The 17,816-nt window shown below is 33.6% G+C and overlaps 1 protein-coding gene across 2 annotated transcripts; it reads left to right on the plus strand.

Annotated features, from left to right (window-relative positions):
• Positions 1-8,110: 8,110 nt before the first annotated feature.
• Positions 8,111-16,966, plus strand: LOC133877251 (neutral ceramidase 1-like). Of its 2 annotated transcripts, none has more exons than XM_062315492.1 (10): positions 8,111-8,468; positions 8,925-9,307; positions 9,653-9,861; positions 10,567-10,911; positions 13,215-13,479; positions 13,603-13,873; positions 13,977-14,102; positions 15,065-15,128; positions 15,417-15,586; positions 16,059-16,966. In XM_062315492.1, exons 2-10 carry the CDS (start codon positions 8,976-8,978, stop codon positions 16,605-16,607), a joined length of 2,331 nt encoding a protein of 776 aa, XP_062171476.1. In that variant the 5' UTR covers positions 8,111-8,468; positions 8,925-8,975; the 3' UTR covers positions 16,608-16,966. The 2 variants fall into 2 exon arrangements, with proteins under 2 accessions (XP_062171476.1, XP_062171477.1); XM_062315493.1 differs by having other exon boundaries at positions 8,111-8,368.
• Positions 16,967-17,816: the final 850 nt, after the last annotated feature.

The raw sequence follows: 17,816 nt of genomic DNA on the forward strand, positions 1-17,816 counted from the left end.
AAGTCATTGTATGAGCCGGATCAATTGGGCCAGTCAACAAATAGGCCCAAAAGCTAATGATGGCTAACTGCTAAGCCACATCCCTCCAAAATCGGTAAAAGACTGACTCTCCGATTATTATGGCACGCACCCCATGATCTGAGTCGGTTGAAGATTGACTCCCGGATTACTATGGGCCTATGGCATGTACTCCACGACTCCGCGATCCGGGACTTCAACAAATGCTCAAAGCTCGACACGTGGCCCAATGGAAAGAATATTACTCTTGTTACTCCACCTATAAATAACTCATTAATACACATGTATGGGCCTATGGGGGGTCGATTCTTTGTGATTTAAGAGATACACATATTTGAGAAAATAATAACTTAAGCATAAGAGCTCTTGAGGATTAATACGTCACCAAACTTAAATCTGTTTTAACATCAACTTGTGTCCAACTCCTATTTAATTCCAACAACTTTTTTTTTTTTTAAAAAAAAAAAAATCAATAATTAGAAATGTAGGAAAACAGATCCAATGGTTTGTTGGAGTTGGATATAAATTGAATAGAGTCAAAAAAAACTTATATTTCTCTTTTTTAAACACACTATAAGGAGTAATGCTATAAAGAGGATTAGAGTTCTTCTTGTGTCATCTCAAATGTCATGTGGCTTTAAAATTACTATTAGATCAAAATCTAATAATAATCATCTTAATTCAATGGTAATTTAAAAGTCACATCAAAATTAGTAGTACACGAAGAGACTTACCCCAAACAGAAGCACTCACAGTTAACTCCACAAATTCCAACGTCTCCTCTTCTCCCTCTTGCAAGCCCATGGGAGTCCATCATTATCTCTTTGCAATTCATGAACTTCTATGATTTTTGGGTTGGTGGAGGCCTTCGAGCTCTCAGAAGAGAGCCGACACTCTTCCTAAAGGCTAAAGCGAGTGACGACACAGAACTTCTACAAACAGAATTTTTTTAATCACTGTCCACTATTAAATTAATATTTATCTTAAAAGCTTAAACCAGTAAGAAAATATAAATTTAATTATGTAATGAATATTTTAACACTCTCCCTTACGTACAGGTTTAAACTTTTTTTTAATAGGCGAGGCCCAACACGTGAAATATTTAATTAAAATAGAGTGAATAATAAAGTCAATGTTCGAACTCATGGCCTTTGACCCTGAAGCTTAAGTTGATAGAATGAGATAAATTTAATAATTTAATAAATACTTTAACATCCTCTGCGCTCCTAACTCCAAAATTTCTTTTATTTTTTCATTGTTACCCATCTAGAGTAAAGCTCATTTAATCAATGCAAAATTTGAAACAGATTAAACTCACTACATTTTAACTGCTCGACACTTTGCTTTAATACGAATGTTTTTCCCCCCATGTTGATGCTAAAAAAAAAATTATCTGTAAATGAGATTAGGAGTAAACACAGAGTTTTTGGTAATTTTATTTATTTATTTATTTTTTCCTATCATGATTGTATTTATGCCGATGTTGTTACCAAAAATTATCTTTTGTTTCTTCGGTCTTCGTACAGGCTCGAAGTTCTTCCTTGTTGGCTCTGCTCTGTCATCCTTGGACTCTGCGCTATCGTCCTCATTACTCTGCCAAACAGAATACATTGCTCATGATGCTTTTCAAGGAATTCATAGGGTCGTTAAAAGACTTCAAAAGGAATCAACCATGATTTTATGCCTTTCAAAAAAAAAAAAAAAAAAAAAACCATTATTTTATGGGGTATACTTGAAGATTGGGGTCACCAACAATCAATTTAAATTGTTAGAGTCCGTATAAAATAGACCTATTCATATTTATTGTAGATTGTCCAACCACCTACTCAAATACATGAGTTTCATATGAATTGCCACTTAATTAGAATAGAGCATTCTCATTGAGCTATTCAAAAGTGGTGTTTAGCCAAATTTTGGTTGAAATTCACAACAACTATCATTTATCAAGCTCTTTTTTCATTCTATATTATAATTCTTTGCCAGATTTGTACTCTATATTTGGAGAAACAATCTTCCTCTCTATCTTATATCCACATTTTTATAAGATATTTGGAACAATATAGATTTGTACTCTATATTTGAAGAAACAATTCTTTGTCGCACATTTTTATATCCACTCTCTCTCTCTCTCTCTCTCTCTCATAAAGCTGGAATAAAATTATATTTAAATAGAATATAATGAGATTTAAAGAGTTTATTGTGTGGTGCTGTTGTAAAGTTGCTAGTTAAACTAAAAATGTGAATTTTTTAGCCAAATTTTAGCTAAAGAATAAAGAGTTTACTAATGATATTCTTAGCAGCAGTTTCCCTTAAATTCTCATTAAACGTAAGGAATCAAACTACTTTTTGCTTCCATATTCAAATAAACTCTACAATAGCTCATATTATCATTTAAATATTCTTTAAATTAAATGGTAAATAATAAGGTAAAGAGAGAAGAGAGATAAAACATTTTTATATTAAAATAATATTAAAGAAAATTAATTTTATTTCTATAGATTTAGGGTACAACATTTGGTTCAGGAAACATATATAAGAGAAGGAGGGGATGCTCCCTCCTCATCTCCCTTTCACTTTTTACTCCACGCTCCTATCATCCCCATTCCATTCTGGTTTTTCTTTTGTTTGCAGGTGTTATTCAACTAGATCAGCAATTTTAGCCTATCCGCTATGCATCCATGAATTTACTTTCATGTTGTGCCGTTCATCTCTTCCATGGTCATTGCTGTTGTTTGTTGGTTGTGTTTTTGTTTTAAATAAGAGTTTTTTTTTTTTTTTTTTTCCTCTTCTCCATAGATCTGTCCTCATGAACGATTTATAGGATGAAAACTAATCATGTGTGAAGAGTTATCTCTCACGTCCAGTTTAAATAAATTTTTCTTTGATATTTGACTACCATTGTCTTAGATCGAGTATGCTCGAAGCATATATGCTATTTAATTATTTTTGCACATGTGTTAGTGGAAGATGAAAGTCATAGATAGTACTCTATTACAGGACTTTGTGATATAAGAGTTTTATGCTCGTAATCTTTGATCAATAAAATACTCGAATATTTTGTTAAAAAAAAAAAAAGGAAATCTGTTAGGAGGCTTTTAAAGAGTTTTTTCTATATTTAATAAAGTAAATGAATTTTAAGAAAGTTATTGTTAGTGTCCTACTAAATTGCTAACAAATTGCTAAAGGATACTTTCCTGAACAGTTACGATAAGTGATAACAAAATCTGACATTAAATGATCATGCTTTAATGTTTCACATAATCACAATATTCTTTTTTAGGAAAATGATTGATGGATCCCACGTATATCAATCTCACACTCATCGCAAACTTATACAAATTTCTTTTGAACTTACTGTCCCCTCGTAAAGAGAATGCCGTAACGGAAAGTTACGTACTCAAGTGCATCGAAACTTCTCGTGCAAGGACAGGCACCTAGAATAATGCTAGAACGGAGACGAATACATTCTCCATTTATAGACAAATTCGTGCTTAATTGACAGCGACTGTGTTAGGTGCCTATGTAAAGTAAGATGGAAAATTAACAAAGGAGACAAATTTGGTAAGAGAAATCGAAGAACTTTATGAGCAAGTATCAAGCGGATCTCAACTCTTACGTACACAAAATTTGATAAAAATTACTTGATTCGTTAATTTTAGGGTTAAATATGTTTTTAGTATTTGAGTTTTGAAGAATTGATTGTTTAGTACCAGAGTTTCAATTCGTATCACAGATGGTACTTCAGTTAAAAAAAGAAGAAGATCAAATTAGTACCTTAGTCAAGTTTTCTGTCTAAAAACTAACAGTCCGCCGGTTGACACGTGGCTGAGCCACCTCTCTTCTTTTTCTTTTTCTTTTTTTTTTTTTAAGTTTTTAATATTTTATAATTCATTTTTAAATATCTTTTATTTTTTATTTTTTTATACTAAAACACGTGACACATGGCGGACCGTTAGTTTTTTTTAAGGAAAACTTGACTGAGGTACTAATTTGGTATTTTTCCAAAACTGAGGTATCATTTGTGATGCGAATTGAAACTCAGGTACCAAAAAATAAAATTTTCAAAACTCGGTACTAAAAATGTATTTAACCTTTAATTTTATTAACTTTATAATTTCTTTAAATAGACGCTTATAATAAGATAAGATACAAAAAATACCTAAGGAAAATGATCAAAACACTCACAATGCATAACACCAAGGCACATTGGGGTGGGACCCACACATTGGGTCTCACCCTGAGAGGTGATTCCCGTACATCACATGTACAACAAGTGTACAACACCTCTCTCACATGGGGTGGGCACCACACACTGTGGTGCCCACCCCACGTGAGAGAGGTGTTGTACATTTGTTGTACATGTGATGTACATTTATCATTTTCCGTCTCACCCCAATATGCCTTGGTGTTGTACCATTGTTGTACACAAAGAGTGCAAGGATCACTCCCCCATAACTAATTATAAACAAAATTTTAAAATAAAACTAATCTTAATCCTAATTGATAACTACTGATCCTTATTAAATAACGTTATACTTTAACACAGATTATAATTTGATATAATTCATAATTAATCCTAATCCTAACCGTAACAGACTGTACTAATAAAACACTGGTCTGTTAAGGGGAAAAAAAAAAAAAAGAAAAAAAAGGGATAAAAAACTAATTTTGAAAGAACTTGTACAAATGTTTTTAAAATTTTGGAAAAAATTGCACATAACCCCTCCAAACTATCAACACATTGTCGATGCTCTCTCTCAAACTATCAATTGTGTCAATGTCCCTACTCTAAACAACCAAACAGTGTTCCCTTAAATGACAAAAATATCATTTATAAAATTATTAAAATAAAATAAAAACTAAAAAAATTATTAAAGAAATATAAAATAACAAAAATTTATACAATAATAATAATAATAAGTTAAAAACTGGTTTTTTTTTCTTTTGTTTTTTTTTTAAAAAAAAAAACATAAAATTGTTTTTATTGTTTTTATAATTTTTAGTTATTTTTTCGTTTGTTTTTTTTTTAAAATCATTTTTTTTAATTTAATAAAAAAAACTGGTTTTTCTTTTTTCTTTTTCGTTTGTTTTTTTTTCTATTTTTTTTTAAAAAATTGTTTTTGTAATTTTCAGTTATTTTTTCATTTGTTTTTCGTTCTTGTTTTTTTTTTAAAAAAAAAATTTATCTTTTTTATTTAATTTTTTTTTAAAAAAATATTTTTTTTTGTTTTTTATTATTGTTTTTATTTGTAGTTTTAGTTTTTCTTTTGAATTTATAATGACATTTTTTAATAAATTTATATTTATTTATTAAAATGGACAAGTGTCACCATCTTATTGGCAACACGTGGAGCTGGCGTGGCATTTGTCAGAATTTGTTAAAAATTTTAACGAAATTTGACTACAGGAATCGATTTGTAATTATTGTTATCCACAAGGACCTTTCATGAACCTTTTCAGCTATAAAGAGTGAAAAATAATTATAACATACCACAGGGACTAATAGTGCAATTATTCAAAAATATATATAAGATATAAATGTATTATTTCTCAATCTAAATAGGAGGAAACTTTATACATATAGATAGTTATAAGAGATGTGCTATACATCATATTTTTGTCTTTTTTTTTTTAAAAAAAAATCATTAAATTTAAAACCGACAATTCGAATGATAATTTTAAAAAATAAAATGATGAAAGAAGTAAATGAAAAAAAAAAAAAAAAAAAAAGAAAAAAGAAAAAAAGAAGAGTAATAATTTCTCTAGTTTTAATTGCTTTTCTGGGAGGTAAGGGCCTAAGGGGTGACCTTTAATGCAGCCAGATCTTTATTTCAAATGGGCCCACCACACCTTCGATGATATTTCCTGCTGGCAGTGCATTTTTGGAATAGCGTGGGTTGCCTTTTGAAGTTCGGTTTTTGACGTTTGAAGTTTGAACGCTTCCTCTCGCCTGTTGGGTTTGCTGACAGCCTGACAACACGAGAGGGAACGAGATTATGTTGCCTTCACACTTCGAGGCACGGGGAATTCGTGTTTCAAATCCAATTAGCAACACGTCATACATTACTATATATTTTATAAAAATATATAAATAAATAAAAAATCAGTCTCTTTCCCTGCATCTTTGTCGAACGTGAATTCAGTCTCTTTTGAGTCTTTTCCTGGGATGTGGACAGCTGCTGTAACGCTGTTTCACACAAAGCTTTTCTTTCTAGTTTACCTCATTTTGGTTTTCATCGTGTAAACAAGGAAGCCAATAAGCGGCTTATTATTTGGCTAAATTTACTCTTTCTCAATTGTTAGATAAGGTCTAGACAGAGGATTGCTTCTTTATTATCCAGAATATTGTACTTGCAAAGTAAATGGACGATTCATGATTAATGAAAGTTCTAATGTCCTCAAAAAAAAAAAAATTGGTCATTCCATTGCCATTTCTAACAGAATTTAATGTATTGTGACAGTTTAGACACGCAGCACTAATAATATATTCATATGTCAGGGCCGGCTTGATATATTTTAGAGCTTAAAGTAAGAATTTTAAACGAGGCCTCTAAGGAATTTTTTTTTTTTTTTTCCTATTCTATGTGAGAGTGAGTTTTTTAATATGGAAGAAAATGTATTGTAATTTTGTTGGTATTAATTGTTGTCATGTTGTGTTTTTAGGCATCTAACTATTTATTTTTTATTGAAATTAAAGAAGAGATCATGCTTCTTTTATTTTTTTCAAAACTGTTCCGGTCTTCCAGATTATGATTGGGCCTTCTTTTTTTTTTAAAAAAAAAAAACTATATTTAGGGCCTTATTCAACTGGAAAAAAAAAAAAAAAAAAAAAACTGTTTCAGCTTATGATTATGTTTATTTATTTGCTTATTTATTATTTTTCAAACAAGCTTATTTTTTAGGCCTTATTCCACTTGAGGGCCTTAGGTGATTGCCCAACTGATAAACCAGCAGTGCCACATATGTATATTAATTCATGACAACATCATTTGTTGGACCAATCAAACAATGACACATGGCTCATATCGAACATGATACGTGACAATTGTATGTTTCATATGACAATCTATCCTGTGTACAAATCTACCATAAATATACATATATGTTTTTTAAAAAATGAGTGTTGACGTATAGACGTATGTCATAAGCTGAATCATCCTAATTTTATGTCTATTTCTCTCGTTCTCATCTCTTTCTTAGATTATATGTTCTTATATGGTATTAGAGCTATAGCCTATAGGCTAACGCCAATATTTGATCCTATGCCAATTTTTTTTATTATTCACTCATCATTTTACATCTTCCACATTTTCTTATCTTGTGCCTAAGTTATTTTTCTTCCCACACCCACGTAAGTCTGTCTCTTTGTAAATATGACATGTCGTATTGCCATTTTTTTTCTTCCTCTAACCCTTTAATGTTCAAGATTAAACTTCAACGTCCGTGGTCTACAGTTGGGTTTGTGGAGCATATTAAGACAAGAGTTACAAGATGATAAATTAGATTTATTGTTGTTAATGTATAAGTATAAGAGGCTTGTAATATTTAAACTATTTTTTCTATAAATAGAGTATTTTAGATAATCAAATGAATCAATCAAAGATGTAGCCAATAAAAAGTTTTGATTTATGGACGTAGGCTATAGGTCGAACCACTTTAATTTTTTATGTCTCTATTTATTGTTCTCGTATATTTCCTAAATTATATGTTCTTACATTAACATATTTGCATCATTTTATAAAACTAACGAGTTTAAACCCAAAATAATGATAAATGTTTAGTTTCATTTTTTTAAATATTTTTGTACAAGAGATATATAAATTTACAATTAAATTTTGAAGACACACATGTAGGTCTCATAAATTTAATAAAGAATTTTAAAATAATAGATGTAAAATAATCATAATGACATCAAACACATCTCCAAAAATAATTGATTCATTTGTTTCACTAAATAAGAAAGAAAACGAGATATCATAAAAAGGAAAAAAAGAAAACAAAAAAACGATAGACTTTCATCCGAGATCCAAGTCCATCCGAGACCGATTCGGCCGACATCCGTTAGCCAATTGTTCACCAATCACCAGCGATTGCGCGGAGGTACCGTACACCAGTGGGGCTCCCCAAATTCCTATATTAAGTCCAAACTACCGATCGAATAATGGGACTCACCAAATTTCTACATTGCGCGGAGGTACCGTGCACCCGTGGGACTCACCAAATTCCTATTATAAACCGGTAACGCAAAGCTACCGATCGAAGCCACCGCTCGTGCATCGCTCCTCAGCTACCAGTTCGTTTTCTTTGCTTTGACTCCAGTGCAACCACAGTCTCAGTGTACTCTCCAGAGGCACGCCCCTCTCTCTCTATCTGAGAAATGTTGTCAGACACCCGATAATCAAATTAGCAGAAACTGCTTTGAAATGATCGTAGTATTCTAAGGTAGTAAGGTACAATCTCCACTGCAAATTCATGTTATTGATATTCTTGCTATTTCATTTATAGGGTTTTATCTTTACTAATAGCAGTATTTTTAGTTAGTCCCTAAGCTAATCATTGGTAAAGATTTATGTCATGGTGCATAATTTGTTGTACCCTCAAGAAGCTTATAACTACGATCATGTGAGAGAGAATACCTGAAAATTTGCATTAAATTTCGTTTGTGATAATATATGTCTAGCTATTAGAATTGATCAAGATTGGTTTAGTTATTTGTACTTGGATTAATGCTTCTTTGAGTTGAATTTGTTTGTTTTCATGATAAGCGGTATTTGGGTTCTTACTACACGTTCTTGTTCAGTTTGTTGTGAAATTGGTTAAATTTTAAGCAATCGAGGGTTTTAATAAGTGAATCAAACAAGAAATTGGCTGTGCATTTACTGACACGGTATATGTTCTTGATGAAGGGAAATGAGAAGAACTGATTGAGCTCTGATTTATCTGTGTGCTTGAGTGCGATGGAGTTGTCATCTCGTTTTAATCTCGGTGTTGCAACTATTTGGTTATGGACGGCTTTGATGCTTCTGCTACATAATAGTAGAGGAGTAGTCTCAGATTCCAATTATTTGATTGGGCTTGGAAGCTCTGACATTACAGGACCTGCAGCTGATGCTAATATGATGGGATATGCTAATACAGAACAGATTGCATCTGGGATTCACTTCAGACTGCGAGCTCGCACTTTTATCGTTGCGGAGCCCAAAGGGAACCGGGTAGTATTTGTAAATCTTGATGCTTGCATGGGTTCGCAACTTGTAACAATTAAAGTGATTGAGAGGTTGAAGGCCAGGTACTTAATATACTGTCACAAGCTGTGAATTACTTTTGTGATCAGTGCATATCTCTTGATAGAATAAATGGTGAATATCTCTTGATAATAAATAATTTATATGTCATGTAAAGTCCACCATGTGAGGTAAGAGCAACACATATTGTGATGCCTAAGCTCTTTTATTCTCAGAGATATTTCAAAAAAAAAAAAAGGCGCAATGTTGTTTACAACACGTGATTTGTAGCAGGTGTTGTCAAAATGGATGAACTTCAGTTACTCATTTTTAATGCCAAAATGAGTTGATTGGACGTTTCAACTTCTCTAACCATCTAACTGAAATCACTTTATCTTGTTATTTGGCAGGTATGGAGACCTATATACAGAAAATAATGTAGCTATTAGTGGAATTCACACTCACGCTGGCCCTGGGGGCTATCTCCAGTATGTTGTGTATCTTGTAACATCTCTTGGATTTGTACGCCAGTCATTTGATATCCTTGTTGACGGGATTGAGAAAAGCATTATACAAGCTCACGAAAATCTCCGGCCAGGATCAATTTTTGTAAGCAAGGGTAAGGGAAAGAGCTCTTATACTCACAACATCCTTTGGGTGTTAACATGTGCTAACAGTTCTTTTTCATTTTCCTTCGTTCTCATTCTGCCTTCCTCTTTCAACATTTTTTTACTGTGTTTGCATTCTAATTTCTTAAGATCAGAAAAAATGTGTATATTAATGATCATGTATGTGGATCAAAATGATGAAAGACAAAGGCTTGTTGGTTTAGGTTTTTGCATTTATAGTTTTTGTGTATTTGGTCAGTGACCTTGTTCGTCTTCTAATGTATTTATGTAACAAAAAAAGAAAAAGAAAAGCTGGAATCCTTACAATAGAACTGTAATGTGTGTACCATGTGCTCTATATTTCAATTGTAAGTTGATTCTTGTAACTTAATTTCATGACAACAATATACTATTGGATTACTCGCGCTCTCAAGATCCCTTTCAAGCTTCTATTCGGTGTTAACTCTTTAGTAATGTTTGTCTGATTTGATACCATTTAACTATAAGCTTTAAGGGTTACCCACATGTATTAGGATAACCCAGTGGCCCACTTTATGTGCTTGCTTCTCCTAAGAGAGCTTTATATATAGTGCTGCTTTCATCCTGCTATGAACTATGTTGCACCACTGATTGTATGGTGTTTTGCAAAATTTTACTAGATCTTTTATTTTTCAATTACAGTACATTCTGATGTAGGTTTTGGTTTCAACTTGCAGGACAGCTTTTAGATGCTGGTGTCAACCGCAGTCCTAGTGCTTATCTTAATAATCCCGCAGCAGAGCGTAGTAAATATAAGTATGACGTTGATAAGGAAATGACCCTTTTGAAGTTTGAAGATGATGAGTGGGGTCCAGTTGGTAGCTTTAATTGGTTTGCAACTCACGGAACTTCTATGAGTCGTACAAATTCATTGATAAGTGGGGATAACAAAGGCGCTGCTGCAAGATTTATGGAAGACTGGTTTGAGCAGAACGGTATTGGAAGCTCCTATTCCGATAAATTTGGAGCTGATGGAATCCCACGGAGAGGCACAAACATAATTCCTGACCTTCATGATAACCGTAAGTTACTACCTCTTGCTTTTGATTCTAATACATTTGGTTAGGCTATCAACGCTTTATAGTATTCAAATCAGGTCTAAAAGGAATATACTATTAATATGTTACTTCTGTATGGCTACGTTTGGTTCGTAACATTGTTCAATATTCGAACCGGGTTTTTATTCAAAAACCCATACCCGGATCCAAGTTGAATAAAACCCATGGGTCACTTGAATAAAGTTTGAATAGTTTGAATAAACCCATCATATATTTTTTTATTATTATTCTTTACCATACCAATCATTATACGCAATTTTTCATACAATTCAATCATTTCCAATCATTTTATACTATTATAAAACACTTTTTTAAAACCCATCATATATTTTTTATTATTATTTTTTACCATACCAATCATTATACACAACTTTTCATACAATCCAATCATTTCCAATTATTTTATACTATTATAAAACACTTTTTTCCAATCTTTCAAATTCAACACCCAAACACATATTCAAAAGAATCTAAAATTATATTCAACATCCAAACATATTTTCATTACCTTGAAATCCGTGATCAGATTCAGAATATTATTCATATTCGAAATATTCGATACCCAAACGCACCATACAGTTTCCAGTCTCAATAAAAAAAGTCTCCAATCTGTACCATGTTGATCAAACATTTCAACATGCTGGTTCTTTTTGTTTGATAAATCAGTAATCTGCCCCTGCTGACGGGGCAAGACTGTTCAGGGTATGGAGTCTGTGTTGCAGACGAACTAGATTTACCTGGATATATTGTGTAAAATAGTATACAAAAGTTCTATTAGGTTAAGAATCGAAACAAATATGATAAAAAAAATAGGGAAAACTTCACTTAACTCTCTTGAACTTCCATCACTTTTGCAATTACCTCCCAAAGTTCATAAACTCTCAATTTAGTGTATTGAACTTTTAATTTTTTGTAATCTCACTCCTTCCGTTAGGGTTTGGGGTTAAATCAAACTGTCAAAGGGTAAAATGAGCCTAATACCCCTGTAAAATTTATAAAATCACAAAAATACCCTGAAATTACAATTTTATTTAAAAAAAAGTAGTATTTTAAGAATTTCAACAGCCCCCTCCGTTAGGATTTTACTGAACATCCTAACGGAGATGTGAGAGTGAATTTTTTTACAATTTTGATACAGTAAATTGAGAATTTTTGAACTTGGAGTGGTAATTACAAAAGTGATGAACGTTCAGTGGGGGTTAAGTGAAGTTTCTCATAAAAAATATATAGGCCACAAACTTACATTACTATTCAGTTATTCATTTGGTTGAATTTTTATTTGTTGCGCTTAAATTGTCAACTTTACTGGCAACCTATGGTTTGGAAAAATGCATTGGCTCGATTCCTGAATCTATGCCTGTAATTAATATCACTTGCACATGGTGGTAAGAGATGTTACTCAATTAGACACATGCTTCTCTTCGTTTAGATTGTCTCTTATGAGACGTAGGCAACTTGGAGTGGTAATTACAAAAGTGATGAACGTTCAGTGGGGGTTAAGTGAAGTTTCTCCTAAAAAAAATAAGGCACAAACTGACATTACTATTCAGTTATTCATTTGGTTGATTTTTATTTGTTGCGCTTAAATTGTCAACTTTACTGGCAACCTATGGTTTGGAAAAATGCATTGGCTCGATTCCTGAATCTATGCCTGTAATTGATATCACTTGCACATGGTGATAAGAGATGTTACTCAATTAGACACATGCTTCTCTTCGTTTAGATTGTCTCTTATGAGACGTAGGCAACTTTGTTTATTAGAAAAGAGGACTCATCCTAGTAGGTGCTCTACAGCATTATTTAATAGGTTCGAAGACTACTTGGTGCATATACATGTTAAAAGTTGGGTCTCTTTGCATCCTATCTTTTGTAGCTTTGGCCAGGATTGTCTGCTTATAAGATATTGATACTTCGTTAAATGTGATTTATGCTAGGATTATTTATATCCTATGAATGCTAGGAAAAATAATGTGGAAATCAAGCAAAGATTATTTTTCACTATGAATGCTAGGAAAAATAAAATAAATTTGTTAGTAATTATAATACTGGAGTATGCCAACTTGGATATGATATAAATATTTTACAGACAAAACTTGTCAACTCTGCACATGTATGGCTGGGATTTTGAAGGATCCAAGTATTGCCATCTACGGCACAACTATGTTCCAAGTGTTGCAATCTAGGGCACAGCTACGTTTTTTATTAGAAAGTGAAGGGTAAATTCAATTCCATCAGTTTTTTTTTTGAAAAAAACATTTCTGATGCAGACCATGAGTTGCTGGAGCTCGCTGCATTCTTCCAGTCTCCTCCTGGCAGACCAGCAGCCAGCATTCCGAGTGTTGGTAGACGTGTCAGGAGTGCTCTCAGGCAGGATAACAAGCCTGCATTTGTATCCGCTTTTTGTCAATCGAACTGTGGTGATGTTAGCCCAAATGTTCTTGGCGCATTCTGCATAGACACTGGGCTACCTTGTGACTTCAATCACAGTACATGTGGTGGGAAGAATGAGTTGTGCTACGGCCGAGGACCGGGGTACTTATCCCTCTTACCACTAAGATATTTCCATTTTATTTTTTGTTTTCTTTTTGTAGCATAACATATGTGTACTGGATGATTGTGTGAATAATAAATTGCATTCCATACTTGACATGGCAGTTACCCTGATGAATTTGAAAGTACACGTATTATTGGAGAGAGGCAATTCAGAAAAGCTGTAGAGCTTTTTAACAAAGCATCTGAACAGTTAGAGGGGAAGGTTGACTATCGTCACACATACATAGACTTCTCACAACTTGGCGTGACACTTCCTAAACAGGGAGGAGGTTCTGAGGTGGTAAAAACATGCCCTGCTGCAATGGGATTTGGATTTGCTGCTGGAACAACTGATGGACCTGGAGCTTTTGATTTTACACAAGGAGATGACAAGGTATTGGCAATAGCAATTCTTTACAGGCTAGGCATTGTAAAAATGCTCTTCTACTGTTCAGGTATTGTTTCCATGGTCACTGTTCAGTCTGATGATATGTCAGGGAAATCCTTTCTGGAAGTTGGTGCGCAATGTACTTAAAACACCAGACAAGGAACAAGTTGATTGTCAAAAACCAAAGCCCATCTTGCTTGATACTGGTGAAATGAAGCAACCATATGATTGGGCTGTAAGTTGCTGACTTGTTTTGCGCATAATTTCTATGAGTACGCATATTTTATGTGAGTAGATTGTAATGATTTAATGCCTAAACAATGTTGACTTATTTTGTTTTCGAAATCAAATTTTCTTGATCAGCATAAGACAGTGTAGTGCTGCATTAGTTCTTGTAGTATCATGTTGGTAATCAGTACCTGGATGCATTTATGAAATTTAGATCTGAAATCGTTTATCGTATGTGCTTATTAGTCTGTTCCTAGAAGTGACAATTACATTTGTTTCCTTCTATACAGATTAATCTCGTCTGTATAAGATATAATAAGTTACAGGTGAAAGGGTCCAGACTGAGTATTGAACCAGAGTCTTCCTGAGGTCAAACTAAGGAAACTTGGTAGAGCAAACTGTGAAGTCTCAGATTATTATAGAATGTAATTGGTAATGAGTTTTCGATAAATGTCATGAGTGTCTCTAGCTTTTTTTATTCACATAGTTTGTGCCTAGAACTGACTGATTGGTAGAATTCATTTGAGTTCAGAGATGGGCAATAGTGGTTTCTTTTTGACCTATGTGAGATTGTTGAGGTTGGGAACATAGTTGTTAGAAATCCTAATGCCCTGAATTCCTGGCCATAAGGTTTACTAAATGCTTTTTCCTAAACTGCGGTAGTCCTGCCTGAAAAGCAATGCAATGGCATCACACTGGAGTTCATTAAGAAATACGTGATTGGAAGATTGCAAACATTTGATATATGAAATTGTCTTCAGGACATTTACTGTCTTGTCTCTGTGAAAGAGTGATTAATGTTGACCTAATTTTTTTTTAAGATTCCTCCTTGATTTATATATACTAGTAACCAGAAAATATCTTGCTATAGATGTCTTCTGAGCCCACTACTCAGTCCTTTAATTTTTTTCCTCTAAAAAATTGATAGTTTTGCTTACTAAATTTTTTGTTTGTCCATGGTATTTGCAGCCTTCAATACTTCCAATCCAGATCCTCAGAATAGGACAGTTGGTCATTCTCAGTGTTCCTGGAGGTAGTAGATTGCCTTGTTTATTTTTCCATTCTTTTATTGCAAGGTTAATTATACCAGCATTAAGAGATTCATGTTTCATTTTCTTAGCCAATTCTTAAACTTGATTAGAATGAGAAACTGATAATTATGCATTCACTTCCCATAAAGAAAATTATGAAGCACCAGATTTATGTTTTCCTTGGCAATTAATTCTTACGGTTGCTTCTAGACACTACACATTTTTTCTTCTTTATTTTAGTCGACATGTTTCTTTCTTCGCTCATGATTTGGTTGTTTTGGTTCGTATAGAATTTACAACTATGGCTGGGAGGCGTCTCCGCGATGCTGTGAAGACGGTGCTCACTAGTGGAGGTCATGGAGACTTCAATAACAATATTAACGTTGTTATAGCAGGGTTGACTAATACCTATTCACAGTATGTGACTACCTTTGAAGAGTACGAGGCACAGAGATATGAGGTCAGTTCTTGGTTCCATGGAACCAACATGCATTTGGTTTTTATATTTAAAAATAAATTAATATTAACTACATATATAACACAACTTACTTTACATGTTCGAGAAATTTTGTTGTTTATGAACCATGATGGATTACATATGCTGTTTATTTATTTATTTTCTTGTTTGGTAAAGTTTGAACCTAAGTCTTTTCCTAACCTCCCACCCCATCCCTTTTAGAGCCAAGGCCCAAGGGCGTTAGGATGTGTAGTTAGGGGTTGTAATCCTTGAAATTGCTATAGTTTGAGTCTTATGTACTTTTTTGGTCACATCTTTTTAGGTCAAAACACAGGTTCTCAGACACAACTAAAACAAATAATTAAATTGCAGTCAAAACAGTGATCATACCCTTCCGTTTTTTACTCTTTAAATGTGGCAATTTTTTCCTTTATTTCTTTTTCTATTTTCTTACTATTGATGTTTTGCCTCTCAGGGAGCCTCCACCCTATACGGTCCACATACACTGAGTGCCTACATTCAGGAGTTCAAGAAGCTTGCGAGTGCTATCATCACTGGCCAACCTGTTGAACCTGGGCCACAACCCCCAGATCTCTTGGAGAAGCAAATAAGCTTACTCACCCCAGTTGTGATGGATGCAACCCCTCGTGGCGTAAATTTCGGGGATGTCAGCTCTGATGTTCCTAAAAATTCAACCTTTAAGAGAGGCAACTTGGTGACAGTTACCTTCTGGTCGGCTTGCCCCCGAAATGACCTCAAGACTGAAGGTACATTTGCCCTTGTGGAGATCCTCCGTGGGAAGGATGCATGGGTTCCTGCTTACGATGATGATGATTTCTGCCTGCGTTATAAGTGGTCAAGACCATCCAAACTCAGTGCCCGGAGTCAGGCAACAATAGAATGGAGAATCCCAGAATCCGCACTAGCCGGTGTGTACAGGATAAGTCATTTTGGTGCTTCAAAGAGTATTTTGGGATCAGTTCGCCATTTCACAGGTTCATCCAGCGCGTTCGTGGTTGCTTGAGAATCTCTTTTCTACTTATATACGTAAGGCAGTGTGTAAAGCTATTTAGCATGAGAACGTCTATATTGTTTGTATATATATATATATATATGTGCGGCTACGGCTGGAGCTAAATCTTTTTGGCCTGGAAATCTTGAACGGGTTAACCAAAGTTGTAAACGGAAAACCAGCCGGGGCCAATAAAAGGCAATATTGGGATATTGGGATTCTGTGATGGGCGGGTCCGGGCTGTCCAGCAAATCCAACCTCTGTTTTGTATTTTAGGAATTGTAACATGTGAACTTCACCCGTGTGTGTTTGTGATGAAAACTGCAGTAAGGCTTCTTAATGCAATTCTGACATGTCGTTAGTTTGATTTATCCATCTTCCATGTATCTAGGCCATATGAGTGGATTGAGATCCCAGCCATTCTAAAGATCTAGGCAATTTATTGATTGAGGAACGTAAACTTCCAAAAAAAGAATAAAGAAAAAACCCCAAATGTAATTAAAGGGATGGCGGGACAATTCTTGAGGTGGTTGGCAACCGTAGTTATTTAAAGAAAGCCTTATATAAATGTGTTATTATTTTAATAAAATTACTCAATTTGGAGCTTCTTTAATACCATGTGGTGTTATTTGGTTTTGAAACAATTTGTAACGACTTTGGCAAAATGTTAGTTGTATATGTGCTATCACTCTAAAATGACTAATCAATTTGAAGACTATAGGATCACTTATAAAAGCTCAATTTTGTCTAATAAGAAACTAATGTACAACTTAATACTCAAATTGTCTTTATAAACTAGTAGTGTACATGGATTACTCATATTTTTAATATATGATTGGAATGTTACAACTACCCCTTTAAGAGTGGCTGACCATCGTTTTACCCTTTAAGTGGTGATTAGCCATCTCAAGATGACGGTCGGGATGGTAAAACAACCATAATCACCATCATGGGGTGAGGTGACATGCCATTATAATATATATAAATTGATTATAATAAAAAAAAATTATAATTAAATTATAATACAAAATACTTACAAATAGTGAAATTTATAAGCTAATTTTAAATAAATGGTATGAATCTTTAAAATCCCAGATGACTTGGGTTTAGAAGTAGATTAGAAGTAGATTGTTAATATACTAATATTGTATTCCAGCTCGGTTCTCGATTTGGAGATCTAAATGATGGGGGAATTCGAATTTCGAAGGAGTTAAACTCAGC

The sequence above is a fragment of the Alnus glutinosa genome, chromosome 9, assembly GCF_958979055.1.
Source record: "Alnus glutinosa chromosome 9, dhAlnGlut1.1, whole genome shotgun sequence".
In the NCBI taxonomy this organism is placed as follows: domain Eukaryota; kingdom Viridiplantae; phylum Streptophyta; class Magnoliopsida; order Fagales; family Betulaceae; genus Alnus; species Alnus glutinosa.

Coding starts and splice junctions, on each gene's coding strand:
- LOC133877251 (XM_062315492.1), top strand. CDS start 8,976: ATGGAGTTGTCATCTCGTTTTAATCTCGGTGTTGCAACTATTTGGTTA. Junction 13,874..13,976: donor TTACACAAGGAGATGACAAG/GTATTGGCAATA, acceptor ATGATATGTCAG/GGAAATCCTTTCTGGAAGTT. Junction 15,587..16,058: donor ACGAGGCACAGAGATATGAG/GTCAGTTCTTGG, acceptor TTTGCCTCTCAG/GGAGCCTCCACCCTATACGG.